General features: G+C 39.5%; 2 protein-coding genes across 3 annotated transcripts in view; one reads left to right on the forward strand and one right to left on the reverse strand.

Annotated features, from left to right (window-relative positions):
• tinagl1 (tubulointerstitial nephritis antigen-like 1) overlaps positions 1 to 20,491 on the forward strand; it is a 147,434-nt gene that overhangs the window by 114,485 nt on the left and 12,458 nt on the right. The window contains exons 3-10 of one of the 2 annotated variants that reach the window (XM_057827390.1): positions 2,930 to 3,239; positions 11,802 to 11,868; positions 13,451 to 13,543; positions 14,448 to 14,562; positions 16,818 to 16,944; positions 17,027 to 17,177; positions 18,674 to 18,863; positions 19,120 to 19,165. In XM_057827390.1, the coding sequence (XP_057683373.1) occupies positions 2,942 to 3,239; positions 11,802 to 11,868; positions 13,451 to 13,543; positions 14,448 to 14,562; positions 16,818 to 16,944; positions 17,027 to 17,177; positions 18,674 to 18,863; positions 19,120 to 19,165 (1,087 nt within the window). In that variant the 5' untranslated portion in view covers positions 2,930 to 2,941. The remainder of the gene's footprint in view (positions 1 to 2,929; positions 3,240 to 11,801; positions 11,869 to 13,450; positions 13,544 to 14,447; positions 14,563 to 16,817; positions 16,945 to 17,026; positions 17,178 to 18,673; positions 18,864 to 19,119; positions 19,166 to 20,491) is intronic. The other variant, XM_057827391.1, reaches the window with a different exon arrangement.
• The window catches only part of ppt2b (palmitoyl-protein thioesterase 2b), a 230,658-nt gene that overhangs the window by 74,865 nt on the left and 135,302 nt on the right, over positions 1 to 20,491 (reverse strand). The window lies entirely within an intron of this gene.

Genomic DNA, 20,491 nt, shown 5'->3' on the forward strand with positions numbered 1-20,491 from the left:
CATAAGGCCAAATGCTACATTGAATGTCACATTTTTGGGTGGGTGGAGAGGCAGAGGGAGGCTTTTTTCTCACATGGGAACTAACTGTATACGGGAAATGAACACTTAACTAGTGCTGCAACGATTAATCGATTAACTTGAGTAATTGATGAGAAAAAAAAGCTGTGAATCAAATTTTGCAGCTTCGATTATTCGTTTAAGTGGCGTAGTAATGGTTTGTTTTGAAAGTGTTTGCATTTCGTTTCATTCATTTGGGTGGATACACAGCCCAAAATTGGCAAAAGTGAATATAACATAACTCATTCAACATGGCTGATTCCAGCTGCTCCCTGGTAAGGCCAACTTAAGTTTTTGTTTAAGCTAATATGTTTCTTTATGCATTTGTAATTTAGTTTATAGGTATATTTAGCCGTTTTACGTCAGAATATGTGTTGAAACGATTTGTTTTGAGCATTGTAAATTAAAAAAAAAAAAAAAAAAAAAAGCATTTTATAGCATTTAAGCAACCGGACTTTTGCTATGCAAGTTAGGTAATTGTTCTTTTATTGTACTTAGATCCTCATGTTTTTATTTGAATACCATTTGAGGCTAAAATCAAGTATTTTAATGTATTTCTTAATGAAATTCTGCATATTTTGAAGAAACACTTTGTATTCAAATTTAATGTTCTTTTGAAAGTGCGATCTTAGCAAGCTTTTGTTTTACGTCTCCTAGAATTTATTCTGCAACGTATTAAAATGCTCCTAGTCCGATTACTCAATTATTCGAACAAACTAGTTGATAGATTAATCGACGACTAAAATAATCGATAGCTGCAGGCTGTCCACTTAACTAAGGGGTTACATCAATGAGTGAGTTAACGATGCATCAATTTTGATGGATTCATGGATTGGTTAAGCAGCAATTCAATCAAAATCAATTAAAACACAAAGCCTGAATAAACTTTGCCAGTTGTTTTGTTTAATTGAATGGTTTTCATTTAAATGTCATGTTTCAGCAACAGAACTGTAAAAAAAAATTCCAAATTTGCTTTGTTTTTTTATCACTTTAGGTGTAATGGATTGTCTTAAATGTGTACACATAGACTTCATAACGTATTGACGGGACAGGGGGTGCAGGGTCGATAAGTAGGGGGCCTGCATTGTCGGCGAGGCCGTCAAAGCTAACCGAGTGGAATCACAGACAAAGAGCTTTTTTCGTTAAAAATTCTTGTGAATAAATGCTTAAATCCCCGAATTTTTGATAGATAGTGACGTAAAACGGTCTCGATTCTTGGTTAAAAGCAAAAAAACACCGTGCAGTTAGCATTTATTTTACGTAAATACGTCGAAGTACAAGGCTCGTCTGTTAGTGAATGTAGCTCGCGGCTGCCTGATGTAAACAGAGCTTTTTTTTCGTTAAAATTCTTGTGAATAAATGCTTAAATCCCCAAATTCTTTATAGATATGGACGTAAAACAATTTCGATTCTTGGTTAAAAGCAAAAAAAAAAAAAAACGTGAAGTTAGCATTTATTTTACGTAAATATTGGGAACTATGATGCTAATGCAGTTGCGGCTAATTTCTCCTATTGATTTTTTTCACAACGTTTATAAATGCATGCATGGTACGAAAGTATAATAATTACCTTGAATTCTCGAACATATCACTCCTGAAACAATCCTTCCTGTTTGTAAGCGGTACAGCTTTCGTACTTTTTTAGCAGAAATCCGGCGTTAGATCACTGCGTGCGTGTGTTTGTGAATAGCTCCTCTTGATGTAGGCGGTCCCTACTCGAAGCTGAGGCACAGTGCATGACCGATCTGACCCTTCAATACCATTACGAAGTCTATGGTGTACATAATATCATGTTAAATCGATTGAAGGCCCTGCGGCAGACTTTCTAATATCTGTAGAATAGTTCATTATGAAGCCACTTTGGCATCTAATTGGATGAAAACATTCTCAAATTGGTGTATGTAGGTAGTGCACAAGGTTATTTTTCACAAAATCAAATGGTTAAATTGAAAAAATTTCCCTCTAAGGTATAATTTTTTATTTTTATTTTTCGTTACATATTCGGAGGTAAATGACTTGAATTGTTGCTAGGCAAGATTTTGAGTTTATGAAAACATACATTTTCAGAATATAAAGAATCACATATCTTGCCGCTCTTCAACAGACATTGTACTGTTCCTTCAAGTGCGTGGGCTATAGCCACCTGGGGGCAGTATATTACAGATGCAGCCATCAATGCAAAGGAGTTACAAAGAACTTGTTCAACTGCAGTGATTTACAAAATTTGTTGTTATACTGTTCTTCCGCATTTGTTAATGTTTGAACATACACTACCATTCAAAGGTTTGGGGTCTAAGCGACCTCAAACTTTTGAACCGTAGTGTATCATATGGGATTTTTCATGATGACTTTTGAATGGAAGTGTAAATTATTGAAATGTTTACAACCACCAATGCTAGTTTTGTTAGCACTGTTGTGGCGTTTTGCATTGTTCATTAGCATTAAGCTAAACAGAAATTATTGCAGCTATTTTTTTAAAGCCTTGTTTACTATCTGCCAAACTACTGCATGTTATATTGGTGAACTTTCTTTGGCTCAATTAAAAAATTGTTGTCATAGCAGATTAAATCGTACCAAGAAAACAAGTTGTTCAGCGTGTTTAATTTGTATTTGGGATAAGCTCTTCAAGCATACAATGATGGAATTTGAGCACAACACAAAAGATGCTAAATAAGGACATTTACGAGGGAGAAAAATGCAGCAAATGCCTCTATCCCTGGGAATCTGCCTTTCATGACCTCCCTTATTATGCATTACTCTCCATTTAGAGAACGGTCTCTCTTTTCCATCACCTCCCTGCTAAACGGAGCGTCGCATTTTGCCACTGTTTATCTTGGCAGCGTCATTTAATTCCTTCTTTGTCCCCTCTCCAGCGCAGACTCATCATGAAGCTCCTACTTTTGGCCGCGCTGCTCCTAGTGGCGGTGGAAGGAAGCGCAGAGAGAAGCCAGTGGCGGAGGTCCAAGAGGGAGCTGGCCGCCCCCCTCCACACGGGCGGCATTCGCGACCCGCTGGGCTCGTACTGCCAGCGACGAGGCGGTTGCTGTCCGGGGAGGGACGACCTATGCACCGTCCCGTATTTGGACACCATTTGCTACTGCGACCTCTTCTGCAACCGCACTGTGTCAGACTGCTGCCCTGACTTCTGGGGGCACTGTTTGGGTGTTGAGCCCCCGTTCATCGGTATGTATGAATGTCACTACGTTGCGCGTAAATTGCTTTTTGCTGTGCAAAAGCTGACCTACATTGGGTACCCACTTGACAAATACAAATTGAAACAACCCTGACCTCAACCCTGTTCAAATTGTAAATAAATCAGAAAAGTGACATTTTAGGGCTGTCAAAATTATCACGTTAACGTTAATTAATTTTAAAAATTAATTACGGTAAAATATTTGATGCAATTACCGCACATGCCATGCTCAAACAGATTAAAATGACAGTACAATGTAATGTCCGCTTGTTACTTGTTTTTTGGTGTTTGGCGCCCTCTGCTGGCGCTTGGGTCCAACTGATTTTATGGGTTAATACTAGGGTTGTTCCGATCAAGTTATTTTGCTCCCGATCCGATCCCGATTGTTTTAGTTTGAGTATCTGCCGATCCCGATATTTCCCGATCCGATTGCTTTTTTTTTTTTTTGCTCCCGATTCAATTCCAATCATTCCCGATTAGTTTTCCCGATCAAATACATTTTGGCAATGCATTAAGAAAAAAATGAATAAGACTCGGACGAATATATACATTCAACATACAGTACATAAGTACTGTATTTGTTTATTATGACAATAAATCCTCAAGATGGCATTTACATTATTAACATTCTTTCTGTGAGAGGGATCCACAGATAGAAAGATTTGTAATTGTTAAAGGATAAATGTGACTTTGTATATCGTGACTAAATATTGCCATCTAGTGTATTTGTTGAGCTTTCAGTGAATGATACTGCAGCCATTTAACTTCTGCCCAAATGCATGATGGGAAGTGCAACCATGACTGTGCGTAGGGGCACCAATTGATATATCTTCTCTGCGTTGGGAAAGAACATAGGGTGTTAAAAAAATGATCAACTACTACCTTTCTTCCCCACATTGCCTCCCGCGTTATTTTTAATTGCTGAGAGAGGTATTGTAAGGCTTTAGCCACATAAAAAATGGCTCCAAAGGCTGTCAAAATTCTCTCTACTCATTATACGCTGCCTTTTAGCGCTATCGATAGGTAAAACGGCGTCTTTATAGATTCTTCGCGACAATGCGTGAGTGGGTCGTGCAGCGCATGCGTTAATTATTTATCGTGATTAATATAAAAAAATTAATTACTGCCGTTAACGCAATAAATTTGATAGCCCTACTATAAGCCAAAACTACTCTGGATGAGTGTAACACATTATGTGTAACGTTAAATACAACTAGAAAACGATTCAATTAAGATATATATATATATATATATATATATATATATATATATTAAAAAGAAGGCATGTCCGATATTTTTTTGACGATTCCGATACTTTGAAAATGACGTGATCGGACCCGACCGATCATCATCCCGATCGATCGGGACATCTCTAGTTAGTACCATGAGTGAGCATGGTGTGATTATTGACATCAACAATGGCGAGCTACTAGTTTATTTTTTGATTGAAAATTTTACAAATTTAATAAAACGAAAACATTAAGAGGGGGTTTTAATATAAAATTTCTATAACTTGTACTAACATTTATCTTTTAAGAACTACAAGTCTTTCTATCCATGGATCGCTTTAAGAGAATGTTAATAATGTTAATGCCATCTTGTTGATTTATTGTTATAATAAAAAAATACAGTACTTATGTACCGTATGTTGAATGTATATATCCGTCTTGTCTTATCTTTCCATTCCAACGATAATTTATAGAAAAATATGGCATATTTTAGAGATGGTTTGAATTGCGATTAATTACGATTAATTAATTTTTAAGCTGTAATTAACTCGATTAAAATTTTTAATCGTTTGACAGCCCTATGAAATATATGTTGTTTTTCAAATGGAATTAACTAATAATATCTTATTTCCAATTAATAAATAGGGACGTCCCGATCCGATCTGATCGGAAATCGGGTCAATCGCGCCATTTTTCAGAGGATTGGAAACGGGTGAAAATGATTGGGTTCAATTAAAAATACATATTTATGTTTTTCTGCTTCCTGCTCGTACAGCCTCTCACTCTCCCTCCTGCTGCTTTTCTTGGTCAGCGATGGCCTGGAGTTGGCTACTTAAAGTTAACGATGATTGATAGGTTTGTGGCCTTGATCTTGCCAGAGAAGCTCGATAGCACTACGATCAAAGGCGCAAATGTGTCAATCATCGTTTAGCTTATTACATACACACTCGCGGTAGTGTGCTGTGGCAACTCATTGTGTAAGTGAGAGGCTCTTCTCAGCAATGTGAGCAGATTTGAGTGGGCTTACTTAAAGAAGCATTTGATGAAGACAAGCATTTTCTATGTTATTCTTGTTTAAAAATAATTCACATTATGCACCCTGAACCCGAACCCTATTTACCAAAATGGCAAATTCAACACAAATACAGTGTAAACTATTATAATTTGTATAATTATTCATCTTTTAAAAAATCTTTTCATTTTTAAATTAAATTGACCTGTGAAATATTTTTTAGAAATATTATATATATATATATATATATATATATATGTGTGTATGTATGTGTATGTATGTATTAAACACAGTGCTGGCCAAAAGTATTGGCACCCCAGCAATTCTGTCAGATAATGCTAAATTTCTCCAGAAAATGATTGCAACTACAAATGCTTTGGTAGTAATAGCTTCATTTTTTTTTGCTTGGAAAAGAGAATTGGGGGGGGGGGGGGGGATAATCATCATTTTACAAAAAAAAATAGACTGGACAAAAGTATTGGCACCCTTGGAAAATTAATGTGATGTTTCTCTAATTTGTGTAATTAACAGCACCTGTTACTTACCTGTTGTGCATATCAGGTGATGGCAATAACTGAATCACACTTGCAGCCAGTTAAAATGGATTGAAGTTGACTCAACCTCCGTCCTGTGTCCTTGTGTGTACCACATCAAACATGGAGAAAAGAAATAAGAGCAAAGAACTGTCTGAGGACTTGAGAAGTAAAATTGTCAGGAAGCATGGGCAATCTCAAGGCTACAAGTCCATCTTCAAAGACCTGACTTTTCCTCTGTCCACCATGCGCAGTGTCATCAATAAGTGTGAAGCCCACGGCACTGTGGCTAACCTCCCTAGATGTGTACAGAAAAGAAAAATTGACGAGAGATTTCAACGAAAGATTGTGTGGATGGTCGATAAAGAACCTCTACTAAGAAGTTCCCTGATGTTTTGGGGTGGCTTTGCTGGCTCTGGCACTGGACTGCTTGACCGTGTGCATGGCATTATGAAGTCTGAAGACTACCAACAAATTTTGCAGCATAATGTAGGGTCCAGTGTGAGAAAGCTGGGTCTCCCTCAGAGGTCATAGGTCTTCCAGCAAGACAATGACCCAAAACACACTTCAAAAAGCACTACAAAATGGTTTGAGAGGAAGCACTGGAGATTTCCAAAGTGAGTCCAGACCTGAATCCCATAGAACACCTGTGGAGAGATCTGAAAATGGCTCCCTTCTTATCTCAGAGACCTAAAATTCCAGCAGAGCATTATAAGAAACTCATCGATGGATACCGGAAGCAGTTCTTCATAGTTAATTTGTCTAAAGGTTGTGCTACCAAGTATTAGGCTAAGGGTCCCAATACTTTTGTCCGGCCCATTTTTGGAGTTTTGTGTATAATGATAATGTTTTTTTTTTCCATTCTCTTTTGTACGGTGGCCGAGAGGTGCCAGGCAAAATGCAAAGTCCCAACACTTTGCAAATAGAAAAAGCACGAACCCCAATCGCAAACGCTTTGCAAAAGATACCCGAATTTATTTGCGCTACGTTCCTGCTAGCCTTGTTAGGACACCCCTGTGTTATTGAGAGAGTTGGTACGCTCCATTAGCTGCGGGAGCTAAACTAAGAAAAAGCTACGAGTGACGTCCCCACTCGTAATTAATATCTCAATAAAAGCATAATACTGTATCTACAAAACCGTTGCAGCACAAACGATTAACATCATTTTTATATAAATTTGCGTCTGATGGGGGGGCAACTTTACGGGGGCCCGTAGAGATGGTCACAAAGCACATATAGCAATATACAAAGTGTCATCTTTTTTATTTATTTATTTTTTTTTAACTTCTGGGTCATCGTCTTTGCAATTGTCTTGCGAGCCTTTTGTGGTCGTGCTGCGAGCCATTTGCTGCCGTGTTGTGGCAAATGGGGTTCGTGCTTTTGCCAATTTGCGATCGCGCCTTAGGAATTGGGGATCGTGTTGTGGCAGTTTGCATTCGTGCTTTTTATCTTTTGAAAAGCGTTTGCAATTGGGGTTCGTGCTTTTTCTATTTGCAAAGTGTTTGGACTTGGTTGACACCTCTCGACCACCGTACTTTTGTGTTTTTTCGTTGCAAGCAAAATAAAATGAAGATATTACTACCAAAGCGTTTGTAATTGCAATCATTTTCTGGGAGAAATTGAGCATTATCCGACAATATTGCAGGGGTGCCAATACTTTTGGCCAGCAGTGTATGTATTGTATATTCATTTGAAATGGATGAAAGTCTCAACTCTATAATTATCCAAATCATAGACCAATTTTTAAAAAATTAAATTTCACCCATTTTTCCCCTCTTCAAACATGAACTCCCTATTGAAACGCAGTGTTGTTAATCTTACTGAAAAAAAAGTAATTAATTATAGTTACAAATTACTTCTCCCAAAAAGTAATTGCGTTAGTAACTCAATTACCTGAATGTAAGAGTAATTAGTTACTTGGCAAAGTAATTGGTGATAATTACTTTTTTTTTTTTTTCCTCAAAAAAAAAACATTGGCCACACTATGTGAAGTTTTTTGGTACAATTGGCCCGAGCCCAATTCTTTACCCTAATTTTATCTTTACCCTGAATCAACTGTTAAAAGTTGTTAGAATTGCTCCCATTATTGCATTAGTTCCCTTCTCTCTACTTTCGACATATGAAAGTTTTAAAACTGCTTCATCATTTAAAGATAGATTCAAGTCAAGATTTTGCCGACTTAGAAGTATTTTATATAAAAAGTTACTTAGGTTCGCTAGGAAGGTTCTCTACAACAGAGCCGTCCTAAAAAGTCTACTGCTTCAAGATGGCGGCTGTCTACTAACGCATTTAGTGCCATGTCTTTCGTTTGCATGTAGTTATATCTATATACAGTACATGTGATATCTACCATGTCTACCATATCTACCATAACATGCGGGCGTAGTTTGTAGGCTATTGGCTACAACATGTATTATTGGAGCTACCTAGCATCGCGTTTGCTCGGCGTCACAACTTTCTTGCGTCCTCCCCACTCCTGCTCTGCTCTGTCGTCTCGGTGAGTCCGTCTCCCTCAGACTTTCCGACCAATATAGTAACGCATGCCTTTCCGTCCTCAGTAACGGTAACGGCGTTGCCAAGATGAGAAAAGTAATTAATTAGATTACCCACTACTGAAAAAAATAACACCTTTAGTAACGCCGTTATATTGTAACGCCGTTAATAACAACACTGTTGAAACGTGCTATATTCATTCAGTCCCCCGCAGTTTCTTTGTTTTCCTTTTTTGTTGTTGATGTTGACCCTCCTCAGAGGTGAGATGTCAAAATGTGCCCTAAACCACAGAAGTCCACCTGTAAACAGAGGGCTCCTTATAGAGTCACGACGGGAAGGTGGGAGGTCGGGACAAAGAATGTTGACTATGTGGGGGTAGGGGGTGCAGACAGTCCACAGGGGTTGCAGGACAGGAGCCGTTAGAACGGCTTCCTCTACTTTGATGCCATCGCAGTCAATCATTTTCCAACACTTATCTCCTGGAAAATTCTGTCAGACATGCAACTAATGACATAAGCGCCTGCCTTCAAGTTACCTCACTGGAATTCGGCCTCAGCCACAGAGGGGGCCTCGCTCCGAAATCCCTTCGCACCTGACGAGGAAACCTGTGCGTGTTGTAAATTCTCTACAATTCCAAGAATTCCTGGCGGAAGCTCACTTTTTTTGTGGGGGGCAGCACAATAAACGGACATCATTGCTACTCAAGCATAATCAGCGACATTCCCGACTAAAGAATAAAATAACAAACATTCCCACGAGAAATTATGAGGAATACTTTGTATCCGGTAATTCAAAGTTAGCCACACTACTCCGCATTCTCCAAATTGCTGCAGAGCTCCGACCTCTTTCTGCTCTCTTGAATAAAACTTGTCTTCTTACCCTAGTTTTCAAACATGGCCAGAAGCTCTGGCCAGGACAGTGCTATCCTCCATAGTCTTGACTTTGCTGTAGAATTCTAATTTCTTAATGCCCATATTCTCCTCTGGGATAAATCCTCTTTCCTTACCATGGCTCCATGCATTTGCGGATGCCCAACTAAAAGATCTGGACACTTCTCAGTCTCCCTAAAAAGTTTGAACTGACCTCTTTACCGACATAAATGACTAAAACAGATAAACATGCTAACATTAGCTTACCTCGATGCCGCGGTCTCTACTTTACTGGAGCTCTTTGTTTTATCGGTGCTAATTCTCTCCCCTTGGGTTAAAATATTAAGAATACACACACCTGAAGTTAAAATCAGCCCTAAAATGTAGTATTGTACTGCATAAGCTCCGCTTTACTGCATTATTTGCTGCCCACAGTCTCCTCCTGGATGAAAGTCTAACCTACGTCTACCTATATTTCATCTTAAAATAACTAAAATAAAAAGAACAGGTGAAGTTTAAATCGCCACTAAGATGTAATATTGTACTGCCCAAGCTTCACTTTACTGCAGCATTTTCTGCCCGCAGTCTCCTAAAATAAAATCTCATATAATTCCTAACCTACATCTACCTCTGTTTCATTTGAAAATTACTAAAACAAGCACACGTGAAGTTCAAATCACCTTAAGATGTAGTATTGTACTGCATAAGCTCGACTTTACTGCAGTACTCGCTGCCCGCAGTCTCCTCCTGGATAAAAGTCTTGAACTACATCTATTGACATTTCATCTCAAAATGACTAAAAAAAAGAACAGGTGAAGGTTAAATCGCCACTAAGATGTAATATTGTACTGCACAAGCTTCACTTTACTGCACTACTTGCTGCCCACAGTCTCCTTTTGGATGAAAGTCCTAACCTTCATCTACCTACGTTTTATATCAAAATTACGAAAAAAAGAACAGGTGAAGTTTAAATCGCAACCAAGATGTAGTATTGTATTGCATAAGCTCCACTTTACTGCGCACTTGCTGCCCGCAGTCTCCTCCTGGATAAAATTCCTAACCTACATCTACCTACGTTTCATCTCAAAATGACTAAAATAAGCATACGTGAAGCTTAAATCACCTTAAGATGTAGTATTGTCCTGCATAAGCTCCACTTTACTGCAGCACTTGCTGCCCACCGTCTCCTCCTGGATGAAATTCCTAACCTAAATCTACCTACGTTTCATCTTAAAATGACTAAAACAAGCACACGTGAGGTTAAATCACTCTAAGATGTAGTATTGTACTGCACAAGCTCCACTTTACTGCAGCACTTGCTGGCCACAGTCTCTTCCTGGATAAAATTCCTGACCTACATCTACCTACATTTCATCTTAAAATGACTGAAACAAGCACTCGTGAAGTTTAAATCACCTTAAGATGTATTATTGTACTGCATAAGCTCCACTTTACTGCAGTACTTGCTGCCCGCAGTCTCCTCCTGGATAAAATTCCTAACCTACACCTACCTACGTTTCATCTTAAAATGGCTAAAACAAGCACACGTGAGGTTAAATCACTCTAAGATGTAATATTGAACTGCACAAGTTCCACTTTACTGCAGCACTTGCTGCCCACAGTCTCTTCCTGGATAAAATTCCTAACCTACATTTCATTTCAAAATGACTGAAACAAGCATACGTGAAGCTTAAATCACCTTAAGATGTAGTATTGTCCTGCATAAGCTCCACTTTACTGCAGCACTTGCTGCCCACAGTCTCCTCCTGGCTAAAAGTCCTAACCTACATCTAGCTACCATTCATCTCAAAAGAACTAAAACAAGCACACGTGAAGTTTAAATCACCTTAAGATGTATTATTGTACTGCATAAGCTCCACTTTACTGCAGTACTTGCTGCCCACAGTCTCCTCCTGGATAAAATTCCTAAACTACATCTACCTACGTTTCATCTTAAAATGACTCAAACAAGCACACGTGAGGTTAAATCACTCTAAGATGTAGTATTGTACTGCACAAGCTTCCCTTTACTGCAGCACTTGCTGCCCGAAGTCTCCTCCTGGATAAAAATCCTAACATACATCTACTTACATTTCATCTCAAAATGACTAAAACCAGCATACATGAAGTTTAAATAACCCTAAGATGTAGTATTGTACTACATAAGCTCCACTTTACTGCAGCACTTGCTGCCCGCAGTCTCCTGTTGGGTCTGGTAGACTCTGACCCTGAGTCAAAAAGGTCTCGAGAAGCACAGGACCACCACATTCTTCTGCTGGATTACTAGAGCTCAGACCTCCTTAACCTTCTTCGCTGACTTAAAACATAACACCGTTGCGATAGCAAACTGTTGCAGTTTTTGTGCCTTAAGACAAATTCTTGAGATTTCATGTGTGAATATTGCTTCTCCTTTTAGGCTCCTGTGAAAGAAACGGGATCAAGTTCTTCTCAGGACAAACTTACAAAGACAACTGCAACTTGTGGTATGTTAAAAACACCTCCGATCCTTCCTTTTGGCTAACTTATTTCAGCATGTTATCTGCTCAAAAACTCCCAGCTGTCTGCCGTCGGAAGCTGCGCCTTTACTGTGATTGGCCCTCGACTTTTACGCTTATCAAGGTGTCTTGGGAAATTCCGATAGGAAACCTCTGGAGAAGTAAGAATAGAAGTTGATGGATAACGGCGGCCGAGCTGACGCGCGCATCGGTGGTGCTAAAAATAACCAGAAAACGTCACATATGTTCTGCTTTTTTTCGTCGAGCAACAAAAGACGCCTTGTTCGTGTTAACGCTCTCGAAAATTGTCCTGCCGGTCATTTCCCAGACATGTATCCTCCCGTCCGGGCTGGAATCACGGCAGGCGGATGAAAAACGCGCGCTTCCGCTCCTCCCATCTCATTAGTGACTGTTGAGCCCTCGCAGTCGTTTATCGGCGGTTTCCTGCTTTGATTTTTTAAAAAATTTATTTCAACCATTTTTTTGGTTTTCAATGTCTAGCTCTAGTTGGTCTAGTTCAATATTCTATCATATTTTATTAAATGTAGAACAGCAAGGCAATTCAATCTATGGGGCAGTTATGATTCTGCCCCGTGGACTCTGCCTAGCAACAGTTTTTAATCTTAAAATATTAGTTCCAAAGTTTGATCATTAACATTAGAGCGCACCAATGCCTATCATATCTTTTAATTTTTAATTCAGAGCAGCAACTGTTTTGTAAATGCATGATTTTTCCATTGACTTTTTGGTTAGTTCTGAATGATCTTGTGAATTCTACCTAGCAACAAGTGACATTCCTGGAACGAGAATGCGCAGTACTGACTGCACTTGCAAGCTGTTTCAAACTATTTGCGAAGTTTTATGATTTTTCTTAAAATCACCCCAACTGGCTAACACAAAATGTCAGGTCATGAAAATTCCTGCATGTTTATATATTTAGTACAGATGGGATTGGTGGTGCATCCCCTCTTCCCATCCCTGACGGCTGGTTGATGGGGGCGCGGGTGGCCTGGGGTACCACCCTAGATCCCTGGAGGGGTGACGATGGCCCCTTTGCTGGGCTACGGGAGGAGGGATGGGCTTCGCTAGCCCTCCGTGACCGCCCTCCCTCCCTGGACTGGCTAGCTGGGGGCCGTGGCCCGAGGGTGGCGCCCGCGTGGCATCTCCGCTCTTCTGTGTTGTTGCTGTCGCATGTCTGATGGGGCTCACGCACGACTGGATGTGATGGCCGCGGTCGGGTGGAGGGCCTCGTTGCCGGGATTGGCGATAGGGCAGCGTAGGTTCGGTTGCCAACGGGCTTACAATTACAAGGGATTCACACGATTACTGATTTGTAGATCACAGAGCTGATTTGAGTACACTCCACCCCTTCCAATCACATATCTTATAGAACCCCCCCCCCACCCGCATTCTTTCCCTGGTCAACGGGCCCCCCACATGGTGTCAATCGGAAATACATCTAGCTGACGATAGCCCGATTAAGCCCTGTGAACACTGCCTAGAAACAAAACAAAATTCTAGCATTTAGCATTGAAATTTTCCTTTTTTTTTCTACCTGTTTGGTTTTTAGCACATGTGGCACCACAGGACGCTGGGAATGTGAACAGCACGCCTGTCTGATGGACAGCAACATGATCCAGGCTGTCAACAGAGGGAATTATGGGTGAGACACATTTATGTAGTGTACGGTATAGCAAGGATTTCCAATCACTGATGACAATTTGACCTAACTCATTCCAATATTGCCAACTGTATAATGTTCTGTGACAACATTACAGTATATGTAATAGGGCTGCAGCTATCAATTATTTTAGTAGTCGATGAATCCATCAACTAGTTGGTTCGAATAATCGAGTAATTGGATTAGGTACAATTAATGCGTAGCAGAATAAATTTTAGGAGATGTATAACAAAGGCTTGCTAAGATTGTACCTTCAAAAGAGCATTAAATGTGAATACAAAATAAAATTCCCCGAGTGTTTCTTCAAACTGCAGAATTTCATTTTAAAATAAATTAAAATACCTGCCCTTGGCTTAAAACGTCACACAAAAACTAAATAAATGAGAATCTAAGTACAATAAAACAACAGTCGGCTAACTTGCATAGCAAAAGTCCACTAGCTTAAATGCTATTAAATGCTAGCGTTGTTTTACAATGCTCTTAACAAATCGTTCAAACACATATTCCCACAAAATAACTGCTAAATATACTTATAACCTAAATTACGAATGCGTTAAAAAACATGATGTCAAACAAAAACTCACCTAATGTTGGTCTTAACAGGGAGCAGCTATTCGGCCATGTTAAATGAGTTATGTCATAATCACCATTGCCACTTGAGGGCAGTGTTTCCACTCAAATCGATAAAACTAAATGCAAACACTTTCAAAACAAACCACTACTCGAAGGAGCAAAATTTGATTCAAAGCTTTCTAATTTTAATCCAATTACTTGAGTTAATCGATTAATCGTTGCAGCACTAATGTGTAATATGATTGATTTGGTAAATGTTGGTATACATGGTGTTATCGTTTATAATGGTTCCTAATAAAGTGGTTCTAACCAGGTGGAGGGCCGCTAACTACTCCCAGTTATACGGTATGACGCTGGACGAGGGCATCCGCTACCGACTGGGCACACAAAGACCCTCCAAATCCATCATGAACATGAACGAGATCCAGGTAAGCCAGAATCGAGAGTTCCTACATCATGTTGAAGCATGTTATTCTTTCTTGATAATAGGGGACAGAGTGCAAAACGTCCTCCGCGCTAATTATGCTGGTGGATCGGTATGCGGCGGCCAGAGGCTCGGCCCATTGTATGCACTCTGGCCCGGTGTGTTACATAAGACCCGAAGCAAAACATTGAGGGGATGATCTGCTACTCTGCTCCAACGCCCCCCTTATACCTCGCCCCGACATTCCATGCTAGCTTCTTCGGCTTTCAAATCACTGCAACACCTCCCACTCGTGCTTTTATCAATCTCGGCGTGTTGCTGCCTGCTCCCGGGTCGCGATGAAAGGCCATTTGTGAAAGACCACTCAACTCAATACATGCACTTATGTTAACTTTTAAAGAGCATAATGTCAGCAGTTAAGTGGATGAGTTTAACAACAGCATGGAAATATGTAAATATCTTACCTTGGTTTGTCATCAAGAGCTACTAGTCCGTAAATAAATGGATAGAATAAAAATCTAACAAGCAAATTCTAATTTCTATGCAAATGATAACGTAGTTTTTTTAGTCTTCAATTTAGAAGCATCACAGTAGCATTTTGGCTAATGAGCTAATAGTGGTATAATAAATAAAGTGGTATGAAAAAGTATCTGAACCATTTGGAATTTCTCACATTTCTGCATAAAATCACCATCAAATGTGATCTGATCTTTGTCAAAACAACACAGATGAAAAAACTGTGTTGCTTTAACTAAAACCAACCAAACATTTATAAGTTTTCATATTTTAATGAGGATACTATGCAAACAATGACAGAAGGGGGAAAAAAAGTAAGTGAACCTCCAAATTTTAAACATTAATCTTTTACAATGCATGAAATGCCTAAAAAAATGTTACAAATACATTATTGCACAAAAAACCTTGGATAGTGTTTAAAAAAAAAAAAAAATTAAGTAAAAATTAATTAAAATTAATTAAAAAGATTAGCCAGAGTGCTGGATCGCGCCAGCTGAACCACCGGACCCGCGCTGGCGCAGCTCCAACGCAGCTCCAACGACCCGGGCCTGCGGGACCACGACATCCCAGCCAAAAAGCCAAACCCCGCGCGTTCACCTTAGTCTTAACCATTTGTACTGACTCCATTTTGAAAGGTTTAGAGAAGCCTCACTGAAAACAAGTTGACAATTTATTCAGGTCGACAGGCGAAACAGAAACAGACTCAGGCGGGGAGGCAAGGTCACCCTATCACACGCCAACAAAAGGTTCCTGAGAAAAATGACCATGATTAGGTAAACATTCAGTCTTTTGAAGGATCTGCCGTCGGCAGGAAGAAGGGTGTGTTTGGGATTATTGTCTGTTTGTGGATTGGACAGGAGGATTCTAGAGTTACTGTTGTCAGGGCAACGAGAGTTGTGGATTTTGCCACCTCAGCGTCAAAAGGGCTCTTGGATTTTTATCGGTCGTGTTATCAGTTGGATATCGGGCGTTCTCTGGTGTTCCTTGTGTTGGGACAAGACGTCCCACCATTTGTTCTGGACCGTCCGGGAGAACTGATTGCGAGAGTTGGTCATGCAGACGTGGCCTTGTCGGCGTCAATCATGCTCAGTCAGTTGCATGACGCACACGTTTGGCTTATGTGATAAGAAGGCATCATGTATCTCTTATGTCCTATGCCAAATACTGTATATTCTGCTTGTTTTCCTTAAACTATGGTATAAGTGCTATTTTTTTATATTGGGTGTGTTAGAGTAATACAAACAGTCAAACGGTAAATACAAGAAACGATACGATTCCCTTATTGATTATATTATGTGTGTTAGTGTAATACAAACTGTCTATCGTTAAATACAAGAAAAGATACTATTCCCTGATTGATTATATTAAGTGTGTTAGAATAATGCAAACAGTTAGACGGTGCCTACAAAAAAAGGTACTCCTTCAACACATACACATACAGTAGAGGTCCCTCTTAGCCAATTGGATGCCAGGATTGCTAGGCATATAATAGTCAATGGCAGAGCAGCTATGAGTATGTTACATTCAGTAAACTCTGGGAGCTGCGATATCCAGCAATACGGTATTTTTGCCTTTCGTACCTTGAAATTTCTTTTGTAACAAGAGGCAATATTTTCCCATCGAGGCGTGTCCTAACCTGAAAATTCTGTATTTAGAGACGTTCGTAAGTAGAGGTATCACTGTATAATAATCAAGTCATTTTTAGTCAGATAATTAAGAAGATTGCCTCTAACTTTGTCTCAGATGAACATGGACCCTGAAGGTGACATCTTGCCCACCCGTTTCAACTCGGTGGAAAAGTGGCCCGGCAAGATCCACGAACCTCTTGACCAGGGCAACTGTGCTGCCTCTTGGGCCTTCTCAACAGCGGGTAGGCATACAAGTCTGATGAATTTCCTCTGTAAGGAGGCGGAAGCTTTGAAAGGTTTTCTCTCAAATTTTTTTTTTTTTAGCCGTGGCATCAGACCGAATCTCCATCCAGTCCATGGGTCACATGACTCCTCAGCTGTCGCCGCAGAACCTCATTTCCTGTGACACCAAGAATCAGGGCGGGTGCGCTGGGGGCCGCGTTGACGGTGCCTGGTGGTATCTCCGCCGCCGAGGGTAAATACTGTAAAAACTAAAACTCTCCAATATATTGGACTGAGATTTTTCTGACATGTTTCCAATGTATTCATGATGTGTTTTTTGCACGAGTGACATATTAAGGAAATCTAGCATAATAAATCCAAGCTAAAAAAGCAACGGGTAGGTGGGTGATTTTCATGAAAGCTATGCATTACATTAATGAAGGACATTTACTAAAATGTAAGGCCCCCCTAAAGATACGATACATTGACACAAATAAAATACATTTAAGCAATCTGGTGCGCACCAGATCTGGTAAACATTAGGATTATATCGCATTTAAGCTAGTGGACTTTTGCTATGCAAGTTAGCCAATTGCAAAAAATTGGCATGTGGCAAAATTGATTTTGCCATGTAGCATTTTTTTGCCATGTGGTATTTTGTTTTGCCACACGGCAAAATCAATTTTGCCACATGGCAAAAAAAAAGCCATATCTCAAAATCAATTTTGCCACGTGGCCAAAAAAATGTCACATGGCAAAATCAATTTTGCCACATGGCAAAAAAAAATGCCACATGGAAAAATCAATTTTACCACATGGCAAAACAAAATGCCACTTGGCAAAAAAAAATGCCACATGTCAAAATCAATTTTGCCACATGGCAAAAAAAAAAAAAAATGCCACATGGCAAAATCAATTTTGCCACATGGCAAAAAAATGCCACATGGCAAAATCAATTTTGCCACATGGCAAAAAAAATGCCACATGGCAAAATCAATTTTGCCACATGGCAAAAAAATGCCACATGGCAAAATCAATTTTGCCACATGGCAAAAAAAAAAATGCCACATGGCAAAATCAATTTTGTCACATGGCAAAGAAAAAAACGCCACATGGCAAAATCAATTTTGTCACATGGCAAAGAAAAAAATGCCACATGCCAAAATTAATTTTGCTGCATGGCAAAAAAAAAAAAAACGCCAAAGGGCAAAATCAATTTTGCCATATGGCAAAACAAAATGCCACATGCCCAAAAAAAAATGCCACATGTCAAAATCAATTTTTCCACTTCGCAAAAAAAATGCCACTTGTCAAAATCAATTTTGCCACTTCGCAAAAAAAAATGCCACTTGTCAAAATCAATTTTGCCACATGGAAAAGAAAAAAACGCCAAATGGCAAAATCAATTTTGCCACATGGCAAAACAAAATGCCACATGCCAAAAAAAAAAAAAATTCCACATGCCCCCCCCAAAAAAATGCCACATGTCAAAATCAATTTTGCCACATGGCAAAACAAAATGCCACATGTCAAAATCAATTTTGCCACATGGCAAAAAAAAATGCCACATGTCAAAATCAATTTTGCCACATGGCAAAAAAAAATGCCACATGGCAAAATCAATTTTGCCACATGGCAAAAAAATGCCACATACCAAAATCCATTTTGGCACATGGCAAATACCACTTTTGATTCTGGCTGTCGCTCAAAATATTGCTGCTAAGGTCTGGTTTTTTTCTTTCCCCCAAGGGTGGTGACAGAAGACTGCTACCCATACAACCCCCCGCAGCACACGACGACAGAGTTAGCGCGCTGTATGATGCAGAGCCGTTCCGTGGGCCGTGGAAAACGACAGGCCACGCAGCGCTGCCCCAACGCGCACAACTTCTACCACAACGATATTTACCAGTCCACGCCGCCCTACAGGCTTTCCTCCAACGTAAGCGTGCCGCTGCATCAAATCTGCCCCTTCATGTGCAGAAGTACCCTTTGGCTTCCTTATTTGGACTTGGCATCACCTTATGTCGGCTTACATTGACCCGCTGATACCAAACTACCTCTTTAAGTCATCCGAGCCTGCTTGTGAAGTCAATAAGTCAGGCATTAAGGACCTTGGGAGGAAGGATCAATCTTGTTATTCGACTATTAGCGCACTCGAGGGATGTAACGATCTCCATTTATGTTGTCTCTTGTAGGAAAAAGAGATTATGAAGGAGATTATGGATAATGGCCCTGTGCAAGGTAAGGCAATGTATTTGAATTTATTTCACTTTGTGTCCATTAGAACAAGGGTGGCATTGACAGTGCGCCATGTCAATGGCATCGTTAGTTGAGCGTTCACAACCCATCCTTCCAGTATAAGTTAATTGGACGTCTATTGTTGTCAATAGCAGGCATTGGGTTCATTTTGCGTCACTTCCATGTAACTTACAGGTCACTTTCTGTAAATTTAGGATGATTTCTTGTTGGTTTTGGGGCATTTATGGATCCTTTACTTCCTTCACAGGACGTACATTTGACACCTGGCATTAGAAGATGTTACAAAAAATATAGAAAATCATTGCGGGACCAATTTTCAACAACCGTAACACAAAAAAAATAATCAAATAATGGATCCCACCACTAAAAAATGAGTAGAATTGCTACTATTAATAGTTTGCTTGTAGATATATAGGCTTATATACAGTGGTATTAAAAAATGTCTGAACCTTTTGGAATTTCTCACATTTCTGCATTAAATGACTATCAAATGTGTTCTGATCTTTGTCAAAATCACACAGAAGGAAAAAACAGTGTCTGCTTTAACTAAAACCACCCAAACCTATATAGGTTTTCATATTTTGAGGAAATGAGGATAGTATGCACACAATGACATACCACTGTATATATTGGACTTTGTACTTGAGATACCAAATAGCTCGTTGTTGAAGTTAGTATTACAGCTTTCATTGCTATCATATACCGTTAACAAAAACGAAACAATCAAGTTTGTATGCTCGTTTAATTTGCTTAAAAAAAAAAAACACACTAATTTATTACATTGTCACCACTTGAAATAGTCAACTACACAGGTCCCTTGACATACGATTCATTTTTTTTTTTTTAACCCCCAAAGTTTTTTTTTGTCTAAATTTATCTAGTCCTATAATTTTTGACCAAATCACATAATTTACACATCAAAAACTCAAGGACTTTAAGTGGCATAAAAGTTGTATACAGAATTAACCAAAAACTTATGGTTCCTCCAAAATTCGCCCAAACTGACCCATTCATTTTTAATGGGATGCCATTGACAGCCACGGACGTCCAAATTTCCTATTCATTTTCAATGGCGGGAAAACATAGATCCTTTTGAATTTTGACCATTTACCGTGACGGCCTATTGATATTCAACCGACAACCAAGTAAGTCGATGCGATTGTCAGCCATGCACATCCATACCATTGACGGCCATGTACGTCCAAATTTCCCATTCGTTTTCAATGGCAGAAAAACCTGTGTGGTCGTGTTTTGTTTTTGTTTTTTTAAACCAGAAACTTACCATTACCGCACATTGAAATTCAAGTG

This window comes from Corythoichthys intestinalis, chromosome 22 (assembly GCF_030265065.1).
Source record: "Corythoichthys intestinalis isolate RoL2023-P3 chromosome 22, ASM3026506v1, whole genome shotgun sequence".
Lineage (NCBI taxonomy): Eukaryota > Metazoa > Chordata > Actinopteri > Syngnathiformes > Syngnathidae > Corythoichthys > Corythoichthys intestinalis.